The sequence below is a fragment of the Rutilus rutilus genome, assembly GCF_951802725.1.
Source record: "Rutilus rutilus genome assembly, chromosome: 2".
In the NCBI taxonomy this organism is placed as follows: Eukaryota; Metazoa; Chordata; class Actinopteri; order Cypriniformes; family Leuciscidae; genus Rutilus; species Rutilus rutilus.
The window spans coordinates 6,908,412-6,934,158 of NC_140210.1; the positions used below are offsets into that span (position 1 = coordinate 6,908,412).

The 25,747-nt window shown below is 36.9% G+C and overlaps 1 protein-coding gene across 1 annotated transcript in view; it reads left to right on the forward strand.

Annotated features, from left to right (window-relative positions):
• LOC311286854 (receptor tyrosine-protein kinase erbB-4-like) overlaps nucleotides 1-25,747 on the forward strand; it is a 151,052-nt gene that overhangs the window by 111,859 nt on the left and 13,446 nt on the right. The window contains exons 4-20 of the mRNA XM_084403290.1: nucleotides 1,208-1,342; nucleotides 3,264-3,329; nucleotides 4,431-4,549; nucleotides 4,760-4,901; nucleotides 5,063-5,176; nucleotides 5,300-5,426; nucleotides 5,970-6,043; nucleotides 6,603-6,693; nucleotides 6,907-7,106; nucleotides 8,634-8,766; nucleotides 13,328-13,421; nucleotides 14,208-14,362; nucleotides 16,691-16,735; nucleotides 16,924-17,056; nucleotides 18,168-18,290; nucleotides 18,376-18,474; nucleotides 19,549-19,734. Coding sequence (XP_084259416.1) covers nucleotides 1,208-1,342; nucleotides 3,264-3,329; nucleotides 4,431-4,549; nucleotides 4,760-4,901; nucleotides 5,063-5,176; nucleotides 5,300-5,426; nucleotides 5,970-6,043; nucleotides 6,603-6,693; nucleotides 6,907-7,106; nucleotides 8,634-8,766; nucleotides 13,328-13,421; nucleotides 14,208-14,362; nucleotides 16,691-16,735; nucleotides 16,924-17,056; nucleotides 18,168-18,290; nucleotides 18,376-18,474; nucleotides 19,549-19,734 — 2,036 coding nt within the window. The remainder of the gene's footprint in view (nucleotides 1-1,207; nucleotides 1,343-3,263; nucleotides 3,330-4,430; nucleotides 4,550-4,759; nucleotides 4,902-5,062; nucleotides 5,177-5,299; nucleotides 5,427-5,969; nucleotides 6,044-6,602; nucleotides 6,694-6,906; nucleotides 7,107-8,633; nucleotides 8,767-13,327; nucleotides 13,422-14,207; nucleotides 14,363-16,690; nucleotides 16,736-16,923; nucleotides 17,057-18,167; nucleotides 18,291-18,375; nucleotides 18,475-19,548; nucleotides 19,735-25,747) is intronic.

Here is a 25,747-nt window from a genome sequence, read left to right on the forward strand (position 1 = left end):
AATATAAATGATTTCAATACAAGCATTTTAGTCAAATATAAATTATGTCAAACCTTACCCACAGAGGAAAACAGCAACTTGGCAACCTTACTATTGTCAAATGTAATTAATCCTATTGATGGCAATGCACATTTTTAGCATCATTACTCCAGTCTAAAGTGTCACATGATCCTTCAGAAATCATTCTAATATGCTGATTTGGTGCTTTAAAAGCATTTCTTATAACAATATATAATGCATGTGTATACATGCACAAATATTTACAAATAACATTTTGTGTATTTATTGAAAAAAATCGGCTAATTTTGTACTAGTGCTCAGATCCATTTTAATACATTTTATCCATTCTGTGTTGCCTTATTAAAAACAAGAAACAGTGGGGACTAGATTATATTTACTGAAGCTTTATTGGTGAGATCTAATCAGTTGTGTTGGTTCAGTATACAAACCCTGTGCAGATCTGAGGTGTTCCAACAGAACTGTCCAGTTATGTAAATGATAAAGTTGCATTAGTTGATTATGAAGCGGTAGCCAGTGTCGGAATAATAATATTGCTTCATTAACTTCCTATTTGTTTCCCTTCGAGAGCGAATAAAACAGTACTAACCCATTTTAAACAGCTAGCCATGGTCTCATTCATCAGGAGGTTGTTGGAGGCTACGAACCGTAATACGTTTGTGATATAAATAGAATTTTTTAAAGCAGGCTTACCAATACACACAATGTCTGATTTCTCAGTAACTGAGGCTATTCATTAGAGCTCTGGGCTAGTAATAAACCTAGTAATATTTGTTACAGGGGAGCAGGAGGGAGGGATTTGAAAGGGTCTATCAGCTCAAATATACTACCTCCACATAAAGCATATGTTCCCAATCTCTACAGACACATTGATATGCTCATAATCTTGCTTGATCTTTTATAAGCTCCTTAACTTGGGAATTGGGGTGATTTCGCTCTTAAATCCTGTTCTAAAAAAGAGATTATTTTCATTACACTGCTTTTATAAATCATATAAACAGGTTTCATAGAGAAGTCGGGGTTATATCCTTAGGATGTCCTTGAAATGAACTGTACATCTTTGATATGCACATAAAGTGTTTATTTAACATTATTTATGCTGTGAAATAGGCTAAATGTCTCAAATGCAGCATTCACAAGTGCACATGATACCTAAATTCACCCTCTTTTTGAATTTTCACTGTTGTAGAAATCCTGAATGGCGGCGTGTATGTGGATCAGAACAAGTTCTTGTGCCATGCTGACACCATCCACTGGCAAGACATCATCAAGAACCCGCGTTCTGAACTTCTGGTTGTGCCCTCAAACAACAGTGGCAACACATGTGAGTGTTTGGATGAGTTTAATGATTTAAAATAGGCTATAATAAATTGATATTTTCATGAATTGACAGCAATTGTCATGTGCATTCAAAAATTGCATTCACAAGCTAAATTTCAAGCTGTAACAAACGTTTTACCCCCGGTTTCACAGACAGTGCTAAGTCCTAGACTAAAATGCGTGTTTGAGCTGTTTTAAAGGTTGTATCAGTGATTTCAGGACCAAAACAAATAGTGTTCCAACCAATCACTGAGACGGGGTGGGTGTTGTGAGTTTTTGTGCTCGTGCACGGCTGCACGCTAAGTCGGAGCTGAAGAAGAAGCTGGCTCAAAACCTCACAACACCCTCCCCCTGTCGGTGATTGGTTGGAACACTATTTGTTTTGGTTTTGAGTGGTTGGTGAAACCAATTGTTTTTGTGTGCAGATCTCAGAGCCTAGGCTGCCTACAGAGACACGTTTTTTTGACGGCATGCTTATGGGGCGGGCAGCTAGCGGATCGTTAGGAAAGATTAGATGAATGTGATAAAAAAAAAAATGTGGGCCTGAAATCACTGATACAACCTTTAACTGAAAGCAACGTGCACTGACATATCTTAAAACATGTCACTGCCATGGTTTGTCTCAAGATGCACACCAGTTATGTTTTGTTTATAACAGCAACTGAAATGCCCTATTTGAACTAAAGTCTAATCCTGGCTTAAGCCCTCTCTGTGAAACCAGGCCTTAAAGATTTACAGCAATAGTGAAATATTCGTGAAAGTTTGAATTCACATCGAAATGTCTTAAAATGTCATGCAACTTTTAAATCATGCATACATTTATTTATTATACCCAAAAGTTTGGGGATGGAAAGAAAGTCTCGTATGATCAACAATAGAGTAAAAACAGTAATATTGTAAAAAATAAATAAATAAATAAATATATATATATATATATATTATTATTATTATTATTATTATTACAATTTAAAATAACTGTTTTCTATTTTAATATATTTTAAAACGTATTTATTCCTGTGATGTAAAGCTGAATTTGTAGCATCATTACTCCAGTCTTCAGTGTCACATGATCCTTCAGAAATCATTCTAATATGCTGATTTGCTGCTCAAGAAACATGTCTTATCAATGTTGAAAACAGTTTTGCTGCTTAATATTTTTGTGGGAACCGTGATACATTTGTATCTGGATTCTTCGATGAATAAAAAGTTCAAAAGAACTTCATTTATTTAAAATCTTTTTGTAACATTATAAATATCTTAACTGTCACATTTGATACATTTTAATAAGACCTTGCTGGATAAAAGTATTAATTTCTTTAAACAAAATCGTTATGTCCCCAGAACTTTGAACTGTAGTATATTAAACACATTAATTCAATTTATTAATATTTAGTAAATATTTCATGAATTTTCACTATTGTACAGAATATGTGTGCGTGCGTGTGTGTGTGTGTATATATATATATATATTTCTATGTATGTATATATATATATATATATATGTATATATATACATATATATATATATATATATACATATATATATATATATATATATATGTATGTATATGTATGTATATATAAATACATATAAACCTTTCTGCATACAATGTGGAATTGCCAAATTCATTTGCCTCAAAGAGGCTATTTTCTGTTGCGAAATGTTTGCAAAGTTTTTTTGTTTTGTTTTTTTGCAACCCCTGGAAAATTGCAGAATTGCTGAATTTCTTCAGTGTAATCACTTTTAATTGAAGTAATATTGTTACTCAGAGTCCCACTCAAGCACACTCTCTTGGTAATTATAAAACAGTCAATTAAATCTAGTCGGTGATAAAAGTAAGTGAGGACATTGTATGAGACAAATCCCAGAGCAATTAAAGTAGTGTTGTTGTTGTTTAGGATTAACGATAAGATGTATCCCACAGGCAGAAGGTGTCATCGCTCCTGTAACGGCCGCTGCTGGGGCCCTCAGGAGGATCAGTGCCAAAGCTGTGAGTATTTACACATGCTTTAGCAATTAACTTGCACAACAACACACACACACAGATTGTAATATATTAAGGCTTCCAGTGTGATGTGACCTTTGACCCTTTTGCAGTATTATATTGATTTCATAGCAGTGTGTCTATCAGAAATTACTGACATGTTAATGCATTCTGGTGGGGAAAAAAACAACATAAAACATTTGTAAAAAAATGTTAGCCTAAAGTCCTATTCGGACGGTACTAGTTTAACATGGAGAGCTGGGGTAAAGTAATCATTACCAGAGCTTCTCTGTGATTTTAGTCCCGTCCGAATGTGCCATCTCAGTAATCATTACGGACATGTCAGTGAAGATTACAGTGACTTTTACCTTCAGTATAAAGGTCTGGAAAAATGACAGAGATACAGAGATATCTTATCCCATGCGAATTGGCCATTATTATTACAGACGTCCTGTGGTAAAATTACATTACTCCATCTACCCTTGTAAAGTTAATCCTGTCCGAATAGGGCTTAAGTTGGCAAATTAACATAAAATTGTACTTCATGTGGTAACTTCATATGTAAACTTCTAAATAACTTTTTGTTGCAGATTTGTATCAAACTCAAAATATTGGAATATTGCTGTATATCAAAGTTTGACACACACATACACAAACACACACGCACACACACACACGCACACTCACTTACTCACACACACACACGCACAAAGACCATTTTCAGACATTGAAACTAAATGAGTTCTGTCTGTAATGTAAAAACATTATGAAGCACCTAGAGTGATTGCTCTTGGGAACTCACTGATCTTCTCTGGTGCTCTTGTGGCACAACCTGTGGTGATGTTCTCATGAGTGGGTGGCAGACACAAAAGGAGGGACAGCAGGGGATGGCAGGTTCAGTTTTCACCACATAATTAGGTATAATTAAAGAGGATCCAGCTCCATAGAGTGTCACAGCTGATGAGAGGTTGCACAGTGTGTCTGACAAATAATAGATTTAAGGTTTTTGCTGTGTCCTGGTGACTTTTGACATATTTACAGAAAAGTAAAAACACAAAAAACTCCACAGATGCGGAGAGAGCTTAACTTTTGTCTTTGTGGTTACAGTGACAAAGACGGTGTGTGCGGAGCAGTGTGATGGACGCTGTTTTGGGCCGTACGTCAGTAACTGCTGCCACCGTGAATGTGCAGGAGGCTGTTTCGGACCCAAAGACACAGACTGCTTTGTATGTCAACTCTTCCTTTATTTTTCCCTTATTATGCATGATTTTTAAGTGTAATAAAGGTAAACTCTAGATGGCGCAGGCTGACAGGTCCTTAACTCATTTGGTAGCGATCAAATGAGAACATATCTTTAGCAGGGGCAGAGGAGTCTCTTCATTATAGTCATGTTTTATCGATCGAACACATACTTGCATGATTGTTTTTGTTCTCAGGCTTGTACCAACTTTAATGACAGCGGGGCCTGTGTGACACAGTGTCCTCAGCCATTCGTCTACAATCCAACAACCTTCCAGCTCGAACACAACCCCAACGCCAAATACACCTATGGAGCTTTCTGTGTCAAGAAATGCCCACGTAAGTTACACTGATTAATCATGCATTGAATAAAGAAATATAAAAATAAAGAAATAAAATCAGAGAATCCATTTTAAATGATGTGCATACTGACGGGTGAACTGCCCCTTTAAAAAAAAAAAGTGTCTTTACCAAACAAGCTCTGTTGTTCTTTGACATAGATAACTTTGTGGTGGATCACAGCTCATGTGTCAGAGCCTGTCCGAGCAACAAGATGGAGATGGAGGAAAATAACATCAAGATGTGCATCCCGTGCACTGACATCTGTCCGAAAAGTACAATACTTACAATACTTACAAAGAACAGAAAATAACCTCTACGCTTGTTAGGAACATATCTTTGTGGGTATGTTGATGTTTGTTTGTTTGTTTGTTTGTTTGTTTGTATGTGGTGTTCAGTGTGTGATGGTATAGGTACCGGCAGTCTTCAAATGGCTCAAACCGTAGATTCCAGCAATATTGAGAAGTTTGTCAATTGCACCAAGATAAACGGCAACCTCATCTTCCTCATCACAGGCATCAAAGGGTAAGGGATGGTTAAATCTTCCAGGCTGACAGTTTTAAGTATTCACAGATGACACATTTTGTGTCTCTCTTTGAACAGCGATGTGCCCTCAAATCATCTGTACACAAAAAAAAAATCAGTTTTTAGGACATTGTTATAGTGTAAACGTGCCCTCAGTTTAGATAGATTCTCATTCCCAGTGAGACTGACCTTGTTGTTTCCAAGATATTATTATTTTATCAAAACCTGTTTATTGAGCAGAATATCTTCCATTACATGGGTTTTCATGGTTACATGTCTTCTAATAACCTTTTTTTCTGCAAAATATTTGTCTTAAAATGCTTCTGAAATATTTTTTTCTTGCTTTTATTTAAGTAAACACAATTATTTATAATGCCTGAATCAACCTGACTATATTAGTTTACGCAAACGTTAGTATCTTTAAGGGCAAGATCAAGTAGACTGCTTATTTTAAATATTTACTGTACAGTGTCATTTGTGTACGTCTTGACAAACACTCTTTGCATTCCTTAAACTCATTGCATGTTTTGCTTTGTTTAACAGAGACATGTATCATGGTATTGGCGCTCTGGATCCTGAGCGACTAAATGTGTTCCGCACCGTCAGAGAGATCACAGGTAGAGAGAGGGAGAGAGGTTGTCATTATTCTTAAGATAATTTGGCGCATTTAAGCATGCAAATTAAAAACAAATGTGAAGACAACAATTCATTTCTTAAGACACTGTCACATTATTCATGGATCCTTATTTTTACAGCTAATAGGATTTGTTGCGGTATTTATTTGCTGAGTCTAATAGCTTAGAAAAAAAATGAACAGTTAGTCATGTTAGAAGACTTTTACTTCATTAAAATCTGGTGTGTGCACAGACAGATGTTATATTGCAGTTAATGGAGTGAAACGTAATGAAACCCAGCACAATAAGAAAGACCTATGACTTGTCGTGAATGCATTTCCCATGCCCACCACATAAACACACCTCTGATACTGATCATAAGAACACGTGCAACTAGTATGGAAATCACTCCCAATGAAACATGATATGTGTTTAATATTTGTTGGTGGGATATTACATTTCTATCTTTCTTCATTACTTTTGCTTTGCTTTTTACTGCCACATCAAGACATTAACTGTTGAATAATAGGTTTTAAATTTTCTTTGCTAATTCCATCCAAAGGTTACTTGAACATCCAGTCTTGGCCAGAAAACATGACTGACCTTGGTGTCTTTTCCAACCTTGTCACCATAGGAGGAAGAACTCTTTATAGGTACAAATCACATCTTATTTGTGAGCAAATCAGTGAAGTATTTATCTTATTTGCGTTATCATTATTTCGGTGGAACTGATTTCAGCATTTTCATACAGTGCAGCTCAATGAATCAAATTGTCTGCTAAATGACTACCAAATAAAAATGCAAACAATATGAAAGAGCGATAGGTATAGAGGTTTTTTAGTGATCCTCATCTCATGTTTTGGCAGTGGTATTTCTCTGCTGATCCTGAAGCAGCGCTGGATCTCTTCACTGCAGTTCCAGTCTTTGAGAGAGATCAGCGCCGGTAACGTCTACATGACCAACAACAGCCAGCTCTGCTTCTACAATACAGTGAACTGGACCGGTCTGTTCCGCACCAGCACCCAGAGAGCTCTGATCAAGAACAACAGGGACACCAGAGAGTGTAGTGAGTGTTCTAGGCAATACTGCCAAAAGAAAGAGATGGTTTTAATGCTGTTTTAGTAAAATAGGTGCTCTTATTAAAAACGTATCTTCTATTTTGTGACAATTTGAAATTGCCAAACTATTTTAAGGTAAGACACTACTGATGAATAGCATATGATAGCCTGATGAGTAATCACATTAAGTACATAAAGGAAATTGTATTCTGAAATGTTATGTTTGCATATGCAAATGAGGCGTTATCTAATTAAACGCGCTGCTTTACATAAATCTCCAGAACATAAATCTTAACATTGGTTAAAACCAGGTTCACTATTTTTGTTTCATTTTTATTGACATATTAGAGTTTTTACAAATAATATTGTCAACAGCCCAAAAAATAAAATTTTCACCATATTTTTAGGAATAAAATATGTTTTTTGGGGGGATTTTTCATAAACATAATGATTTTTATACTGTACAAACAAACAGTATATTTTATCCCCTTACTCTTAACCTACCCATTACAGAAAACTTCCTGCATTTTTATATTTAAAAAAAAAAACGTCACTTAGTATGATTTATAAGCTGTTTTCCTCATGGGGACAAAGAAATGTTTGTGATTTCGTATATATTGCCATCTTTGTGGGGACAATAATGTAGGGTTTACTAGAACACACTCACACACACACTCTCTCTCTCTCACACACACACACACACAAACAATAATGAGAATTAGGTGGAAATGTTTACTGTATATCTCATTGGTCCTAAAAGTAGGCTTTGTTGTCTTTATGCAAAACATGTTGGTTTTTTTTTTTTTTTTATCTAATAAATTTGAGGCTGAATGTGTAAGATTGACACAGTATTGGCTTAATTTGTCAACCAAGTTACCATCTTACAGTACTTGAGCATTAGTAATAGACTAGTAGAGTAGGTTGGCCAGTTTACAAATTTCAATAGACTTCAACTTTGGGACACATAGGACATAAAGACAATCGTTTTACAGGGCAATATCTTATGTGTGATAAAAATTCACTGAACTGATGAAATGGAGAAGCACAGGCTTATCTGTAATGGAGATGTTGACAGTTGCAGAACACTTCCCACAGTGCCACACTGCCAAGCCGCACTTGATGTAATTAGTGTGATAATAAGTGTGTGGTGTGCAGGATCAATCGCGCTGTTAGCTGGCTCATCATTGGCCTCTTTTCCACACTACCGATCACAGTAGTCTGATATCCCTGGATTGTTCAACAGCCCTGATTCATGGATTCGGTAGCAATATCTAACCTCAGCAATATGTATTTAAAAAATAGCAAAATTAACATGGGCAGTTTTCTTTTTTATGTCAACATATTTTCTATTGAAAGTTGGGGAGGAACTATACAGATGTTTAGCCATATGTACACCAGTATATGGTGTACATATGGTCTAAAAAACAAAAATTAAATGCATATCATGGGGCCTTTGAAATTGTTTATTGTGTCACTTGTGTCCGTATATTGGTCGTATATGAGTGTAAAGTAATTTCTTTGAATGTTTTCTGCAGCTCAGCAAAAGATGGTTTGTGATTCGTTGTGTTCAGCGGCAGGATGCTGGGGTCCCGGTCCAGATCAATGTCTCTCTTGTAAATACTTCAGCCGAGGAAGGACGTGTGTAAAATCCTGTAATCTTTATGATGGGTGAGTAAAAGACAAATTGGACACAGACTTCAGATAATGAAGAAACAAGGACAAATACGTTCTGCTCTGTCTGCTTACTTTTTTATTTTGACGGTACACTTTAGACATTCTACTAAATATAAGTAACTTTACAGCTACATGTTAACTAACTCTCATTAGTGTTTTAGTAGGCTGTAGTAGACTGTTAGTAGACCGTTAAGTTCGGGTTAGTGGAATAACTTGACATGTACTTATAGTCAGTAGAATGTCTGTTGAGGGACTATCAAAATATCAAAACCCCAAATATTGCAAAAAGATGGGATACCGTTCTGCCTTTTGAGTTTCTTCGAGTTTCTTTATCCTTTTAAAAAACATTTTATATTATGATTCATATAATGCACAGCATATAATTCACAACATAATTCATTAATAACACTATTTAAATTATTAAAATTATTTAAGTGTCTGGATCAATATCTATTTAAGAAACCTAGATGCAAAAATCCAGTCGAGTGGTCAGATGTCAAGTTGACAATTTATTTATCTTTACAGACCAGTTGCACAACTTCATTCTGCTAATGTTTCACGAATAAGACCCATTGTGTGGGCAGCATTTTAAACGTAAGTTCTGACGTACACATCACTAGATTATTGGGCCATGGTTACTGCAGTATTTTTGTTTTGTTTTATGAAGACTATCTATCATTTAGATTGCCATTCACCCCTAGTCACTTTGTAAACAGAATTGCGTACAAACTTGTGCCTTGGGGATGTGTGAGAAAAGATTAAAAGAATCAGAGAGAGGGATGGATTTCATCTAAAAGTTACTAGTCTGAACCCAGAAGGCAGCAGCGCTATGTCTGGCCAGTGCTACTGCACAGGCCAAAATCCAGCTAATTGTTCCACGGCCTGTCCCAAGAGAGCTCAGAACACACTGCCATCTGTGAGTGACAAAGAGGAAACACTGATCTGACAACAAATTTACATTCTGGTCCTCTGGGACCGTCAGAGAAGAGCTCTGTGGTTGGCACTGCTTTTCTGGTGTAGTCATTAAACAATGGCAACTCTGACCAACATCTGAATAGGATTCCCAGTGGCAGAAAAATGTAATTTCATTCCTAACAATAATCAGCTGTGGGGGAGTGTCATATTTCAGAGAATGAACTGGGGTCTCATTACACTCAATTAATTGTGCTTTAAATCAGCTGCTGTTGTGTGGAGTCTATGATGTGCCAAACCGCTCCAGTTGTTCAACCAAAGAGTTCGGACCTGAGCAGCGCTATGTATTTTTCCTGAAGTAATTGGTGTTAGAGATTCTGATTACTTAAAGAATCGATTTAATTAAAATTTTAATTTAAAATTTAAACAAAATTATCAAATAAAATATACAAGTTTTAGAGAAGAGGTAGGTAGGTAGGTACTTTTTTTTTTAGAGAATCTATTTAAATGCGTGCTGAATTAGATTTTAATAACAGAGGCACTTCAAAAGAGTCCGCACACTCCACAAAAGACGAAGGACGTCAAAAAGCGAGATAAAATCAAGTGCTTTTACTGAGAAAAAGGGCAAACGTTTCGGTCACATGCAACCTTTCTCAATGCCAAACTTCCCAGCTTCCCTGAATTAGATTTTAAAATAAAATTATCCATTTGACAGTTGTACTAGACAGGAGCCTTGGTAGATAGTGCTGATTCTGATTATTAGATAATACATTTAAATAATATTTGCTGAATTTAATTTTAAAATAAAATAATAAAATATAGAAGTTGAGAGGTAAATTCGCATTATTTAGACAATCTATGTAAATTATGTTTGCTGAATTTAATTTTAAAGTGTAAATTCAACCCGCTTTGGTGCAAAGTTGGTATGTAAATTTACAATGTCTTTTTTTCGAGAGAGAGAGAGAACTGAGTTGTTCCCCTCGCGGAACCCGGTGTCTGAGGCACGTGTAACAGCACCCCCCTTTTTCTAGCAACACGATGCCCCACTTTTTCCTTCTTTTCCTCTTCTTCCTTTCTTCCTCTCCCCTTCCAGAGTCATTACTCTCTTCTCTGTCACTCTCTTCAGGTCTGGATATTAAGAAAGGTTATACTCCTTCTCATTGCCCCAGTCTACAGTTGGAAATTGTTAGATGTGGGTCATAGACTTAGCCGAGGCTATATTGTTTTTCTGGTAGCATTGCTCTAAGGGATCTAGACTTTCCTGGAGCATGGCTTGGACAAGTTTGAGATTCCAATTGAGCATAGAAGCTTCAGGGCCTTGCCTATCATCGCTATATTAGTTACTGGGAGCAATGTTGTGCAAGGTGTGTACTATCATACACACTAACGTATTATTGGCTACGGCCTTGGAGCTTTAGTCCTAAGGGTTTTTAGATTGCTCTAACCACAAGCAGGCACTGGTCAGTATGGAGTAGTTAGTATTGATGCCCCAATAGTGTCAATCAACGCAGTGTTAGTTCCCTCGAAATGTAACGTCTAGGTTACGTATGTAACCCCGGTTCCCTGAGAAGGGAACAAGACGCTGCGTCCCGTTGCCATGCTTCACAGGCATACCTGCACATCTTCCTTCAGACAATATGAATCTGATGACGTGTTGTCAGGCGCCCTTCTTATACACTGGGGTGCAACTGGCGTGTTGTTACACGTACATTATACACCGGGTCTCCCCATAGTGTCAGTCGACGCAGCGTCTAGTTCAATTCTCTAGGAACTGGGGTTACATATGTAACCTAGATGTTACTTGTTCTCCATGTTACTGAGAAATTCACACTTATTTGTCAGCAAAATGCTAGCCTGCCTCCGCCCTCCTACGTACTTCCGCTCAATTTCATTTTCCTTCAGTACTCCGTCTGGGTTTGCGGTATATTCTTGGGTTTTCTCCGGCCAGTTTTTTAGCGGTCCAATCAGCGAACAGAGGGTGTTGCTGAGAACGATGACATTGAGGTCGTGCGCTGGTTTGAGCTGTAGGGTTACGTCACGACCAAACGTTAGCCATAGGTTATGGCAGATCCAGAGTGGCTCTGTGCAGATCCAATAGTTTTCAATTTCAACAGAGTACCCGCCTTCAAGGAAGTTAACGCTTGTCAATGGAGAGTGGCCATACTCTCTGTACAAATGAAATGTACGAGAGTCTGGTAGGACCAGGCTAGCAAAATGCTTCATCCGGCAGATTTTTGACAGCTCCAGGGCTTTTGTGAAAACTGGCAGTTTCTTTCAGTTGTTCCCCGCCATTTGGAGAGGACTACAATGAAGTCTACATGCACAGAGGTTTTTCAGATTTTCTGTCACGGTGTTCTCTCAATGTGTATGATTCTTTGCGGCCTTTTATAGAACAGCTAAACAAACACACAACTTTTGAGGTGCAAGTTGAAGGAGAAAACGTGATGAAAAGAAAATATAACTGCACACTTTCTTAAGCACATTTTAGTATTACCAAATTTGATAACTTATCAATACCATTATTTGCAGCCTTTTGCCACAGCCTACAATGCACTGGATCCTTCACTGGAAACCCCCAAAAAACGTGTACTCTTTGAATTCTTGCACCCGGGAACAATACAAGTCGACACCATTGTGACAAAAAGTTTGCTAAGTATTTCCTACAAAAGCAAGGCAGTATTTGACTGTGGTTAAGCATATCCATAGCAGACTGGCGAGATGGGCTTTTGACGGCAACATGCCCAGTGCATTATGGGTGTTGACAAAAGGAAAGACAACAGCCTTTTTTTCTCTGTTTTCTAGTCAGGTAGCACAGATTAAAAATAAAATAAAATCTGCCTTTCTGATGCATAGGCAGCCAAGTTTTATAGAATACCCATTTTGCCAGTGGTAAAGTACCCCTTTAGAGTTGGTAGGTAGATGGGTAGATGGAAGACTTGGAAGTTAGTTAAGTTGGTTTAGGGCATCACATTAGCACCCATTCTGACCATAACATTTTCCAGTGTGAGAAACTTCAAACTGTGAGTGCACTCGATTTCCGATGTTTTAAGATCTTGAAGGTTTCTTTGATCCTCACTCTGTTATTGACAAGGCACCATCTTCCCCTGTTTGGGAACCGCCTCTCAGAATTTCCCTCTGAAACATGGGCTGATGGAAACGAACAAAGGAAAGGGTATTGATGGCTCTGCTAGGCAGCTCCTCTGCCGTATCTCCCACAATCTGAGCTGCCATCTGCTTAGATAAAATTTAAAGAGGACTGTTTGTTCTATCCTCTCAGACCAGTGCAGAGAAAGATTTCTCTAATTAAAATGCCATTATTTTTTCATGGATCTTACTCAGCCGACTAGCATATTAGCCAAGTTCTCGCCAGTGTGTGAATGTAGTGTCTGTGGTTCAGTTGGCCATGGTTCAAGAAGACATGGAGGATGAGTCGGAGACAAAACAAAACCTGCTGTATGTGTTGTTGCTGAGACAATACATCATGTTATGTATATGTGCTTTGACTGAAATTCTTTTGACTGATTGGCATGATAAAATAAGAATTAAAGGAATATTTAAAACACAATTGTTTACGCATAAACAGCCAAATAGAAAAAAAATATATAGAACTGTCTGAATATTTCTATTTGTTTGAATGTTTTAGAGATGATCGAGAGTTTGCCAATGGATCTGTGTGTGTGGAGTGTGACAACCAGTGTGAAAAGGCTGAAGATAAAACTCTTAGCTGTCACGGCCCTGTAAGTAAACCAAGCAGTGTTTAACTTTCTTAATATATTCCAAAGAAAAACTAAATGTTTTCTTCTTAATATTTCATAAACATGTATTAACTTTCCTTTTTTTAATGATTTTTTTTCCCCCAAATCCCACACTATATTTTTAGCATTGACTTTCAGACCATTTTAAAATCTACCATTTTACAGAAATAAAATGGGTTGCAAAGCCATTTAATGTTGACAATTTTTAAAATGCCTTTTAATTTGACTTCACTACTTAAGCCCCACCCACCAGGGGCATCATTGTGACATTTTGGATATTTGTCTGCAAATTAAGTTAGCAGTACTCAATTGCTTCTGTAAAATGCGAGTGCAGTGGTTTTAGACTTTAAACGCAGATGAACAAAGCTGTCAGCTTCTTAAGATAACCTGTCTGTCCATCTCAATTCCTAAGCTGCATAATTAGCAAACATCAGAGCTGTCAGAGAATGTAAGAACTCGCCCAACTGTGTGACACCCACTTCAAAATGGGTGTATGAATTTATCAAATATGTATGAATTTATGTTGTCAACACCGCTGTGTGACTTAAGTAAAACTTTAATGACATTTTAATGTTGCTCAAACTCACAAGAAAGTACCAATATTTGACATGTGCAAAAAATATTACAGTGTTTCTTTTGGGTTAAGCATCAATATAACATTATTGTAAGTAGTTTATTTTCCTTTATTTGTCCCTTTTGATTTGTCATGTACGACTCCTAGACAAATATTTTATAGGTAATTCTCCTGCATTTTGTTGCGTGGTTTAGGGTCCAGATCACTGCGTGAAATGCTTGCATCTGAAAGATGGGCCCAACTGCGTGGAGAAATGCCCTGATGGTCTGCAGGGAGCAAACAGCTTCATCTTCAAATATGCTGAGACCAACAACGAGTGCCATCCCTGCCACCCCAACTGCACCCAGGGGTAAGCAGCATCTGCCTGTATGTGTGTTTGCTTTTTCCTCCAGGCCAGCACTACTCAACACAAATAGACTTTTTATCATCATCATGGCAACTGCAATAATTACAGTACAAACATCTTTCCATGTCTTCTTGCCTTGATAATAAGGAGCAAGTTATAAATACCATGTGAAGGTAGAAATTTGATGATGTTTACAGCAACTTTAACTATGGCTTATCCAATAATATTTTCATCATACCGAGGATGCTAGTATTTGATCAAAACTACAGTAATATTATAAGACATTATTTACTGTTTTCTATTTTGATATATTTTAAAATAAAATGTATTTCTGTGATGCAAAGCTGAATTTTCAGCATCATTACTCCAGTCTTCAGTGTCACATGATCCTTCAGAAATCATTCTAATATGCTGATTTGCTGCTCAAGAAACATTTCTTATTATTATCAATGTTGAAAACGGTGGAATCTGATATAGGGTACAATGTGCTTTTCACAAGTACCATAGTATGATTGCATGATTGCATAGTATGATTTTTTGTTAAACATTGATAGAGCAACTAGTTTTGTGTGAAAATAAATCATAAAAGTGGTTTGTTTGTTTGTTTGACTGTTTGTTTGTTACCTTGAACAAGGTTGAAAATCATTATCAAGACCTTTGTCTCAAAATATAGTCGAAAATGTTATCGATTCTTATATGCTACTTAAATCTACATTTGAAAAAAACATTAAATATTAGATCAAATTATGCCGTGTTGTTTTACAAATTATGTTCACACTGCATGATTTAGCCCCGATTTTCACTCGCCGACAGATTTCGCGAAATAGCCGACACATACCCGAAATCAGAGGAAAATCGATGCTCATTTACACGAGTGACAATCACGCAGTCTGCATTATCAAATACGCGCTCTGAGAGAATTGACGATGCGTCGCCGTCGCCCGTGAGATATTTAGTGATGTTAGCTGTTTAAAAGAGAACAAAGTCAAATGCGCCATTTACCCCTGTGTGCCTTTAGCCCCGTTGTACCCTATTTTTTTTTGTTCAAGATTCTTTGATGAATAGAAAGTTCAAAAGAATAGTATATATTTGAAATAGAACCTTTTGTAACATTATAAAATTCAAATAATCAAAAAAATATATATACTGATAATATATTTGATCGAAATGGATACCACATACATTAGCCTACTCGCTTTTAAAAGAATAGCTTTAAAACTTAGGAGTGTGACTTGAGACTAAAGGATCCTCCTGTGTGGCACCTGAGCTTTCAGAAGTTCACTAGCCCTGCTCTAGGCGTTTCATCTTGGAAATCCCATTCATTCAAAACAGCCCAATCTACATGTAATTATCTAAACTTTAACTGCCCAGTGGGATGACGAATTTGGGTGCAGTTCCACAGACCTTCGGTGTCACGTCCCGTAGATCTGAGGCAGATCATACTGTGCATGGACACACAAGAGACATCCACACAGTCTGAGCCTCTGGTTTGTTCTGGTCTGTCTTGGCTCTCAAATCAAAGCTCTTGCAATGCTCTAGGACACCATAGCAAAGCGCTTGCGATCCCTTCATCTTGTGGGTGACAGTCATTGCCACTGGTTACTGTCAGGAGTGGGCTCTTCAGCACGGTTCTCTATGATTACTGAGCTCAGTCACCACTGTCACAGTGCTCCAACATGCCTTATTTCAGTATGTAAAGCTATGAGATGATCATCAAAGAGGCTAATGCTAGATAGATGACTAGGTAGATCACATGGTGCACATTTACTGTTCAAAGCTTGGGCTCAGTAAGATTTTTTTCATGATTTTGAAAGGCATGCTCACCTGCGTTTATTTGATTTAAAAAAAAATGACAGTAAAAACAGTAATATTGTGAAATTTAAAGTAAACATAATTTGTTTTCTATTTTAAAATGTCATTTATTCCTGTGATGCAAAGCTGATTTTCAGCATCATTACTCCAGTCCTCAGTGTCACATGATCCTTGCTGATTTGCTGCTCAACAAACATTTTCTATTATTTGAAAACGGTTTACTGCTTATTTTTATATAAACAATGATACAGTTTTTCAGGATTCTTTGCTGAATAGAAAGTTCAAAAGAACAGCGTTTATTTGAAATAATGTTTTTGTAACAATGTAAATGTCTTTACGGTCACTTTTGATCAATGTAATGTGTTCTTGCTGATCTTTAAAAAAAAACGAACCCCAAACTTTTGATCAGTAGTGTATGCGACAAGCTATTAGACCTTATATTCATCATCATTGTTTTAGAAATCTTTATTGTAGTAATAATATTTTAAAAAAAAAATTTTTTTTTTTTTTGTATCACAGGTGTACTGGACCCCGGATTCAAGATTGTATTGGGATGCTGGACAGGTAAACACCCAAAAGTTTTCCTCATACGTTTTTTCAATTCAATCAATTAAATAAAATTCAAAACAATACAAAATCTTTACAGATAATTTTCACTTGTTTCCAACTAAAGAACTTTTCATATTTGTTGTGCATAGAACAAATCCAAAAAGAAAAGCTGAATTTGAACTGAACGGTATATTTTCCTCCAGGACTCCTCTGATTGCAGCTGGGGTGATTGGGGGGATGTTTGTGGTCGTAATCGTGGCGCTCGGATTTGCTATCTTTTTCCGTCGGAAGAGCATCAAGAAGAAAAGAGCTTTACGCCGTTTCTTAGAAACAGAGGTGAGAGCTAGAAATCTGCCAACATTTAAAAAGAGTTTCAATAATTTGGATGTGGTGCACTAATTTTATAAACATTTGATATCAGGAGACACACAAAAAAAATTGCAGACAGAAAGCCTGGCCAGTGAAATTTGTGTTGTGGTGCAGGGACAGGTCTATAGCCAGTCTTAACTTTCCATTTGAAAGTGCCTCTCTCACTTCAATGGCGGGAAACCTCAAATGGAATAATGGAGATCATTTTCGGATCCTTAAATGGCAACTTCTGAAAGTTCTTCAAAATGCATTTGAAATAAAGTCAATATTATGGAATCTGCAGTTTTGTTAGGGTCGGGAGTGTATAGCTCCAAATTGATTTGCTGTTTCAGTATCTACTTCTTGTAGATAAATCCAGTGTTGCAGGATTTTTTGTTGTTGTTTTTATTGAAAGACATAAAACATATAATATACTCAATATCAGGATTAATAAATTATTTAGAAATAGGGTCTGTCTATAGCAACCATTATGACATAGGATTTTTTATTTTATTGGTGGTTCTGTCACCCATATTAAAGAGCTGAAACCTAAGGAAAAGTATAGCGATCTGAATTCGGAGGACCGGAGATACATGCAGGAATATATGGATGCAGTAGCTCACATATTATAGATAATGAGGTTCAAGGTTAAAATAAGTATTTTGAACTGAATACATGATGAGATTGGCAACCACTGCAGAGTGATATGAATAGCAATTTGTAAATATGAGAAGTACAGCAGCAATTGTGCATGTTTTTTTAAAGGTATTGTAATTTGGCAGAGGTTTTAGTGGCTAGGTAAATGAAAACTGATTAAGAGGCCATGAATTAGTCTTCCAGGTTTTGATGTCATGCCTGCAGCACTCTTTAACGTCACTGAAAGAATCTCTGTAGAAGTAAAGTAGAGGAGATAAAAACTATTTAATTTAAACTGAAAAAAGCAGAGCAAATTGGCAAAACACAGACTGTAACCAAATGAAAACATATGATGACAATAATGAAATCATACCGTTCATAATGGTGCCAACTAGTTACTGGCAGATGAAGCTCAAGTAGGTATTGTAGTTATGTATGAATTTTGATTATGTTTTTTGAGCAGTTGGTGGAGCCTTTAACACCGAGCGGCACGGCGCCAAACCAGGCACAGTTACGTATACTGAAGGAGACGGAGCTTAAGAGGGTCAAGATCTTGGGAACAGGAGCCTTTGGCACTGTTTACAAGGTACTACATTCACTTTTATGATTCATGTCATGTGTCATGAGTTCTGAGTGTTTCCTGAACTTCTGCTGCCATTTTTTTTAATAAGGGAATCTGGATTCCAGAAGGAGAAACAGTGAAGATTCCAGTGGCCATAAAGATACTCAATGAAAGTACAGGACCTAAAGCCAATGTGGAATTTATGGATGTGAGTAATTTATAATTAAACCTCACTTTACTGTTTTTCCATCATTTGCGAATTATATTGCAAGAACAAACAAGTGAATGAATATAGCCAACAGTGCAAATCAAATAACACAATCATTTCTGACAATTACATGCATTTTCATATACATTTAACATTAAATAAATATAAACAACTTGCTTTTGAAGCCATATGGGCTTTGAGTATATTTCCTAACAGCATGCTAAAGTTAAAGGAAGCTGTTTTGTATTGAACACAAGGGGAGCTGTTCAGATGGATAACAAGTTTTTAAACCAGGCTCATTTAATTTATGTAACTGAATTATTGCATAAATATGCACTACAGTTCAAAATTTGGTGTCGGTAAGATTTTGAATGAAGTATCTTATGCTTACCAGGGCTGCATTTAGTTGATCGAAAATACAGTAAAAAAAAGAAGAAATATACAATTTTACATTTACATTTACATTTATTCATTTAGCTGACGCTTTTATCCAAAGCGACTTACAATTGCTATATATGTCAGAGGTCGCACGCCTCTGGAGCAACTAGGGGTTAAGTGTCTTGCTCAGGGACACATTGGTGTCTCACAGGGGATATATATATATTTTTAATATATTTGTCAAATGTAATTTATTCCTGTGATGCAAAGCTGATTTTCAGCATCATTACTCCAGTCTTCAGTCACATGATCCTTCAGAAATCATTCTAATATGCTGATTTGGTGCTCAAGAAACATTTCTGATTTATTATCAATGTTGAAAACAGTTGTGCTGCTTAATATGTTTGTGATTATCAGGATTGTTTGATGAATAGAAAGTTTAAAAGAAGAGAGCACCCGCAGATGATAAATTTCTCTTGCAGTCATTTTAGGTCTCCCTTATGGTTTTGGAGCAGTTTTGATGTTGATTAAATTATGATATCCCGATATGTATTGTATCATGAGGTAGCTGGCGATACTCAACCCTAGATTGGAGTTATAATTGGACCTGGAGTTCACATAATGTATAATGACCAAAATGATCCATAGTGTTGATGAAAACAACACATTTCCAGTGTTTCTCTTTTTGCCCTCCAGGAGGCGCTGATCATGGCCAGCATGGAGCATCCTCATTTAGTGCGTCTGTTGGGGGTCTGCTTGAGTCCCACTATTCAGCTGGTGACTCAGCTCATGCCCCACGGCTGCCTGCTGGACTACGTACATGAGCACCAGGAGAACATCGGCTCCCAGCTGCTGCTCAACTGGTGCGTGCAGATCGCAAAGGTAAGACTGTGTTTTTGCCTTTGTTGTTGAGCATGTACAGGGAAAAACATTGTCTCAAATAATGAATCTCTACATACCCTTCCCAGAGTTCATAGTAAATGCACTTTACTTTAAGTTTTTTTTTTTTTACACTGAACGCACATATCTGCCGGCTGCTGAACCACTAAACACTCAGTAGCTTTGGCTCAGTCGGGTACCACATCAAACACAAGGACGTTCTTAGAAGTGCTTCGAAGGAAGAAGCTCCGGTGTCTCATGCGTCAAATGAGTGCAACTGCCCCCTACCACGTTTAAAGAGAAAATCTTCTTTCTTCAGCTCTGTGATTGAAACGTTATGTAATGGACTGGTGTATGAAGGAGTTCAGGGAAAATATCCTCAGCTACCCATTTCCTATTCAGCATTGCATGAAATATTTATTTAGCTGTGGTGCTCAAAGAGTCAACGCAAGTTGAAGTCCAGTTTGTGTCATTTGCCTATCCAGTTTCTCACTCCAGTACCGGTAATTCCTGTCTATCTATAACGTCAGTAGTCCGGTTTGCATCCACATTATACTGTACTGTTCATTTTTTAAAAGAAATTAATCATTTTAATCAGCATGGATGCATTAAATTGATAAACGTAACAGTCAAGACATTCGTTATGTTACAAAAGATTTCAAAGAGATGAATCCTGTTCTTTTGAACTTTCTATTCATTTAAAAATATGAAGCAGCACAACTGTTTTCAACATTGATAATGATAATGAAAATCAGCATATTAGAATGATTTCTGAAAGGTCATGTGACACTGACGACTGGAGTAAAGAAAGCTAAAAAATCTGAAATAAATTACATTTTAAAATATATTAAAACATATCATTATATTTATTTTCACAATATTACTATTTTCACTGTATTTTTGATCAAATAAATGTAGCCTTGGTGATCAGAAGAGACTTCTTTCAAAAATATTACAAAATCTTACCCCCAACTTTTGAACGATGATGTATTTTTATGCAGATTCTAAGATATTGCATAAAAATAAAGCCAAGATGAGAATAAAATGTGCATACAAAACATGAGACTGAAATGCTGCTTTAGACATTGAAGAATTTTTGTGAGGCGAAGCATTGTTAAAGCTTTAAAAGAGAATTAACTATTCAAGCTGAGCTAATTAAATCATATAATCATAAAATATATATAGCATTATATTTCTCTCTGTGTTGGACAGAAGAAAAAAAAAAATCCACTGTCCTCAATCGAGAGCCATAATCACTGTTCAGTCTGAGATTGTTTACCAGCATGTCATCTCTCAGAGAAGCTAGCGAGTTTAAGGTTGGATCTGTGTTTGATTTCTCACCTGCTGTGGTCCTCAGGATATTTAATCCTCTCAATCGTCCATTAGATTACCCTGCTGTGTTCACCCAGTGACCTGTGATTGCTGCCCAGTCCTTTTAGATCTTGGCGTCGTGCTCTCCTATCATACAGAACCTGTGTGTAGTGCAAGGGCATGGGCTCCTCCTCCTGCTGTGTTCTTGGAGAAACTAGAGTCTTATTTTATTGTGAGTGAATTTCCAGACCTGTTGCTTTCTCACGCCTAGACCTGAGGAACATGACAGCTGAAGTGAAGAAAAAGTTAGATGCCAGGGAGAGAGGAGACCGATTTTGACGCCTTCAACGTTTCAAGATGTTTGAGTTGGACAGCAGCATTTTCACTGTGTGATTTTCAACTACTTTAGACCGATTCCTCTCTCTTCTGGTTAGGATACAAGATTAATGTCATCTTTCACAGCATTGCTCATTTACTTTGCACCTTTTGTCTGAGAATACAAGATCTGAATTAGTCATATAGTGTGAACATGACAAATGAGAGTACCATGAATATGCAGGACCTATAAAAACATAATTTAACCAAATCATATTTGTGGTGTCCACTATGAAAGCCCATTTCTGCCTCAAAGTTTAAAAAGGAAGGGAAATATGACTATATCTCACAAAGTTACTTTATTTCTTTTCTGAAGCAGATTCAGAGTAACACTCAAAATACATTATTCTGTGTCCCTTTTTATGTGTAAAATTGTAAACAAAAAAGTATCTGAATATATGAAGAGTTCAGATGCAAAAGCCTCTAAGTGCCATCTGAAATTTTCTTCTAGAATGATCATTTTTATCAAGCTCGTATATTTAAGTTCGGTAATTTCACTTAAATGGCAATGCAAATGACCTATTAATTGTCATTTAAGTGAAATTACTTAACTTAAATATACAAGCTTTATAAAAATGATCATTCTAGAAGAAAATTTCAGATGGCACTTAGAGGCTTTTGCATCTGAACTCTTCATATATATATCAAAATACAGTATTCTCTATCTGAAAATAAAAGAATTTATCTCCTTTAATTTAATGATATTTTATTTAATGATATCCTTGCTTTTACGTGCATATTTTTTTTTACCTTCCTGATTTAATAACACAGGCATCAGCTAGGGGTTTAAATGTGCAAAAGTTCAAATGAGATGTTTTTGCTTCCATTGGCTAATTGAAAAATCATAATTGTGAATTTGATTTGGCATTGCAGTATGAATGAAAGAGGGTTATAATATTCTTTCTAAAATCATCTCTATGGATAAAGTATGTGGCTGTGGTAGAGCTCGTTTGCATATTTCCAAGCTAACTTGGCATCCAAAGTGATACCCTCCATCAGATGATGGGTGTCATTTGAATAATTCCCAGCATCCAGCATTTATCTGCCAGGAAAAAACAATGCCAACAAATATATTAGAAAAGAGATAGTTATCATCATTGCATCCATTTAGACTATTATCTTATCATGTTCAAATCTTATACCTTGTCCAGCATTTCCATCTTGCTGTTTTTCATAGCAACACACACATATTGTTTTCTCTCATGCAGTGATTGATATCTATACAGTACTGACATTGCAAAGTTTCCTCTTTCATAGCTTAAGAGACTTAATGGACTTCTCCGTTTCTTTCATCTATGATGTTACTAGTAGAATTCCTGAAGAGAAATAAAAAATGCAATCAAATGAGACCATTTTCGATACAGTGAGATTATAGAGCTATGAAATAATGTGGATAATATAGCTCAGATAATTAGTTTTATTATGGCAGACTCAAAATGAAGCGTTCTGCATCTTTAAGACATTCTTTAATGCATTTGTTTTCTATCAGAGCAAATGCAACTCAATTGTGGTGCAGCAAGTCTCCCATACTTTTTTTTTGTGTGCCTTTTCTATCTTCATTTCAATTTGAATGTATTGTTTGTTAATAAGCATTTCTGTTTATTTCTTTTTTAAATTCACCTTTAAATGCATGTGCTGTTAAAAGCCGGCATTCAGCTTTTGCCATCACCTCTCAAACAATCCCTAATCCAAGCTGAATAAGTGCTTTCATTCCGCCCCGATGATCACTCTGGAAATGCAGAGTCTCTGAAACCCTCCAATTGGAGCGAGGGATCCGATGCACTAATAGATGTATGGAGTTTGGATTTGGGGGATTGAAACTCTGATTGGATCATTCATTTCAAGATGGTTGATTATGAAAAGAGCTGAGGTGTCCTTATCACAGATTAGAGTGAACTAGGCTAATTCAAGCCGCCTGCAGCTGATGGGACTCTGTGCTCGTGAATGATTTAGTAATGTTTGCTTTTGAAGATGTGGGCAAAGGAAGAAATCATGATCCAGTGCTGAAATATTTTTTATGCGGATGTTTTTCAATTCAGTTCCTCTGATTTCAGTCTCATAGGATTGCCTGGCCTTTAGACAAATGTGTTTTAGCCAGCTATAAATAGTTTTATGTAAACATCTTTCTTTCTGTCTGTCTTTCATATTTTGAGAAGGCTTTGAGATTTTGTCCATTTTCACACTTTTCACCGATGTAGTTTTGAGCAAGGCAGGTCTTTTGTGTGTGTACTGTCATTCAATTTATGATAATACGTTAAACTTAGACTTAATTTGTCTTTCATGTTGTAATTTAAAGGGAAAAGATTTGTGTATAGATTTGTGTATAGTGTAAAATCTGTTGTATAACAGGATTTCTGAAAAAAAATAGTACTAATTAGTACAGAAGAGATGTGCTAGCGTGCTAGCGCCAGTCGCATTTCCATTGTCACTTCCGGGGCTTGATCGGGCCTCGTCGGGGCTTCCTCGGGGCCAATGGCTTTTCTCGAGCTAGAGGAGTGGTTACGAACAGAGGCGGAGTTTACCTGAGTCAGCGCCGGATGATTCTGTCAGCTAACATCAGCATTAAAGACTTTTAAAATAATTTACCTCAAAACTCACTTTCATGTTTGAATGCCTTCTGTTTGTGATCTGATGTGGATACTGATCACCGTATAAGGTAGACATATTTATACGCAATGCAAAAGACTATGAACGCTATTACCATAAACATGGTAAATATGAACGCTTGAAGAAATCAGACAAATCATGTTTATATTTTATCTGTCAGTAGCCTACGTCTCTTTATACCGGACTATCATAAAATAAAGCAACTTTTTTTTCGGGAGCTTCCTCTGTTTCTCTGACTGAAAATATAACTGTATAGCCTACTGGAAGAGAGTGCTAAAAATCATCAGGTCGTATTTTTCAGGTCCTGTAACTACCAAATAAACAGAAACAGATGCGACTGAATAAGTAGGCTAAGTCTGTCCTCTTTCTTTTTTGAAATAGACCTAACGGTAAACCACTTTATTTCTGTGTGACTAATGTGCAATTTTAACACAAATTACTAATTCATTATGATCAATGTATCACTTTGCATTGTAAACCTGTGGTAAAACATTGATTCTTGGGTTTTAAATATTCAAGTAAACAACAAAAATGCCAGCCAACGGACGCATTTATCATGTTTGTTTTGCCATCACGCTGTTTCCAGTGATTTCTTTCTGATTAGTTTTCTGATAAAACTAAAGGGTTTGTGTGACGTTGTTCTAGAGAGGCGTGTTATGGTCGTGTTTTAGTGAAGCGCTGTGGAGCTTCTGGCCCGGAAACGCAGTGTGTTTTGGGCTTGGTGCTAACAGGCCCGTGGCTTTTAGCCAAGCACGGCCCTGTTTGGTTACAAACATTCTTCAAAATATCTTCCTTAGTGTCCACGAGCACAAAGACATGTACTGTATACAGGTTTGGAACAACTTGTGGGTGAGTAAATATATTTTTGGGTGAACTATCCCTTTTAGGCCATGACACACCAAGCCGACATCAAAAAGCTAACGGCGGCAAAAGCCGTTTGTGTTGTCGCCTCGCGTCGGCTGCGTCTCGGCCAAAAAGCTGCACTTGAACACACTGCAAAGACTACATCTGACTGTCAACTGGCACGTGCGTTCTGCACGTACATGTAAGGAAATAACTGTCTATATTAGCAGGTATCAATAGTCTATATGTGTCATTCAAAAAGGGAATCCGAAACTAGGACTAAACAAAGCAGCGTTTGCTTTCCATTTTGAATATCAATCACGCTGATCACTTTCTTCATTCCAGGTGGCTCATGTTGTTATGAAAATATTTGAATGCTCAGGTAAGATGACGTAGAGCAGCCTTCTTTCTATGCCGTCTTGGCTACTTTGCTCACTTTCATCACTTTCGCTTTTACTCTCTCATGCACGACTCGCGCGCTAAACTGAACAGCCAATCAGAGCGATCTCTCAACATGCTGAATCGTGCGAACTCCCACACACCGTGAAACACACCGCAAAATCAAGCCGACAGATGCTCACCAACGGCCCGACATTGGCAGACGGCTGACCTTGAGCTTAGTGTGACATGGCCCTTAAAAGTCAAAAAGGTCGAGGAGCACTGCAATAGAGTGCTATTAAAACTGAAAATTTTCATTGAGAGAGAGAGGAATGCATGCACCGTTGTAGAAACGGTGTAAGAATGAAGGGTCATAAGGAGTTGTTGATGTAAGAAACAAACAGCAGCATATTCAGTCTTTCATAAATAACCTATGGTGTTTACACATCTTCTTTCGTCAGCTAGCTGCAAACTTTCAGCAGTTTGAGACTTAGCATAAAAG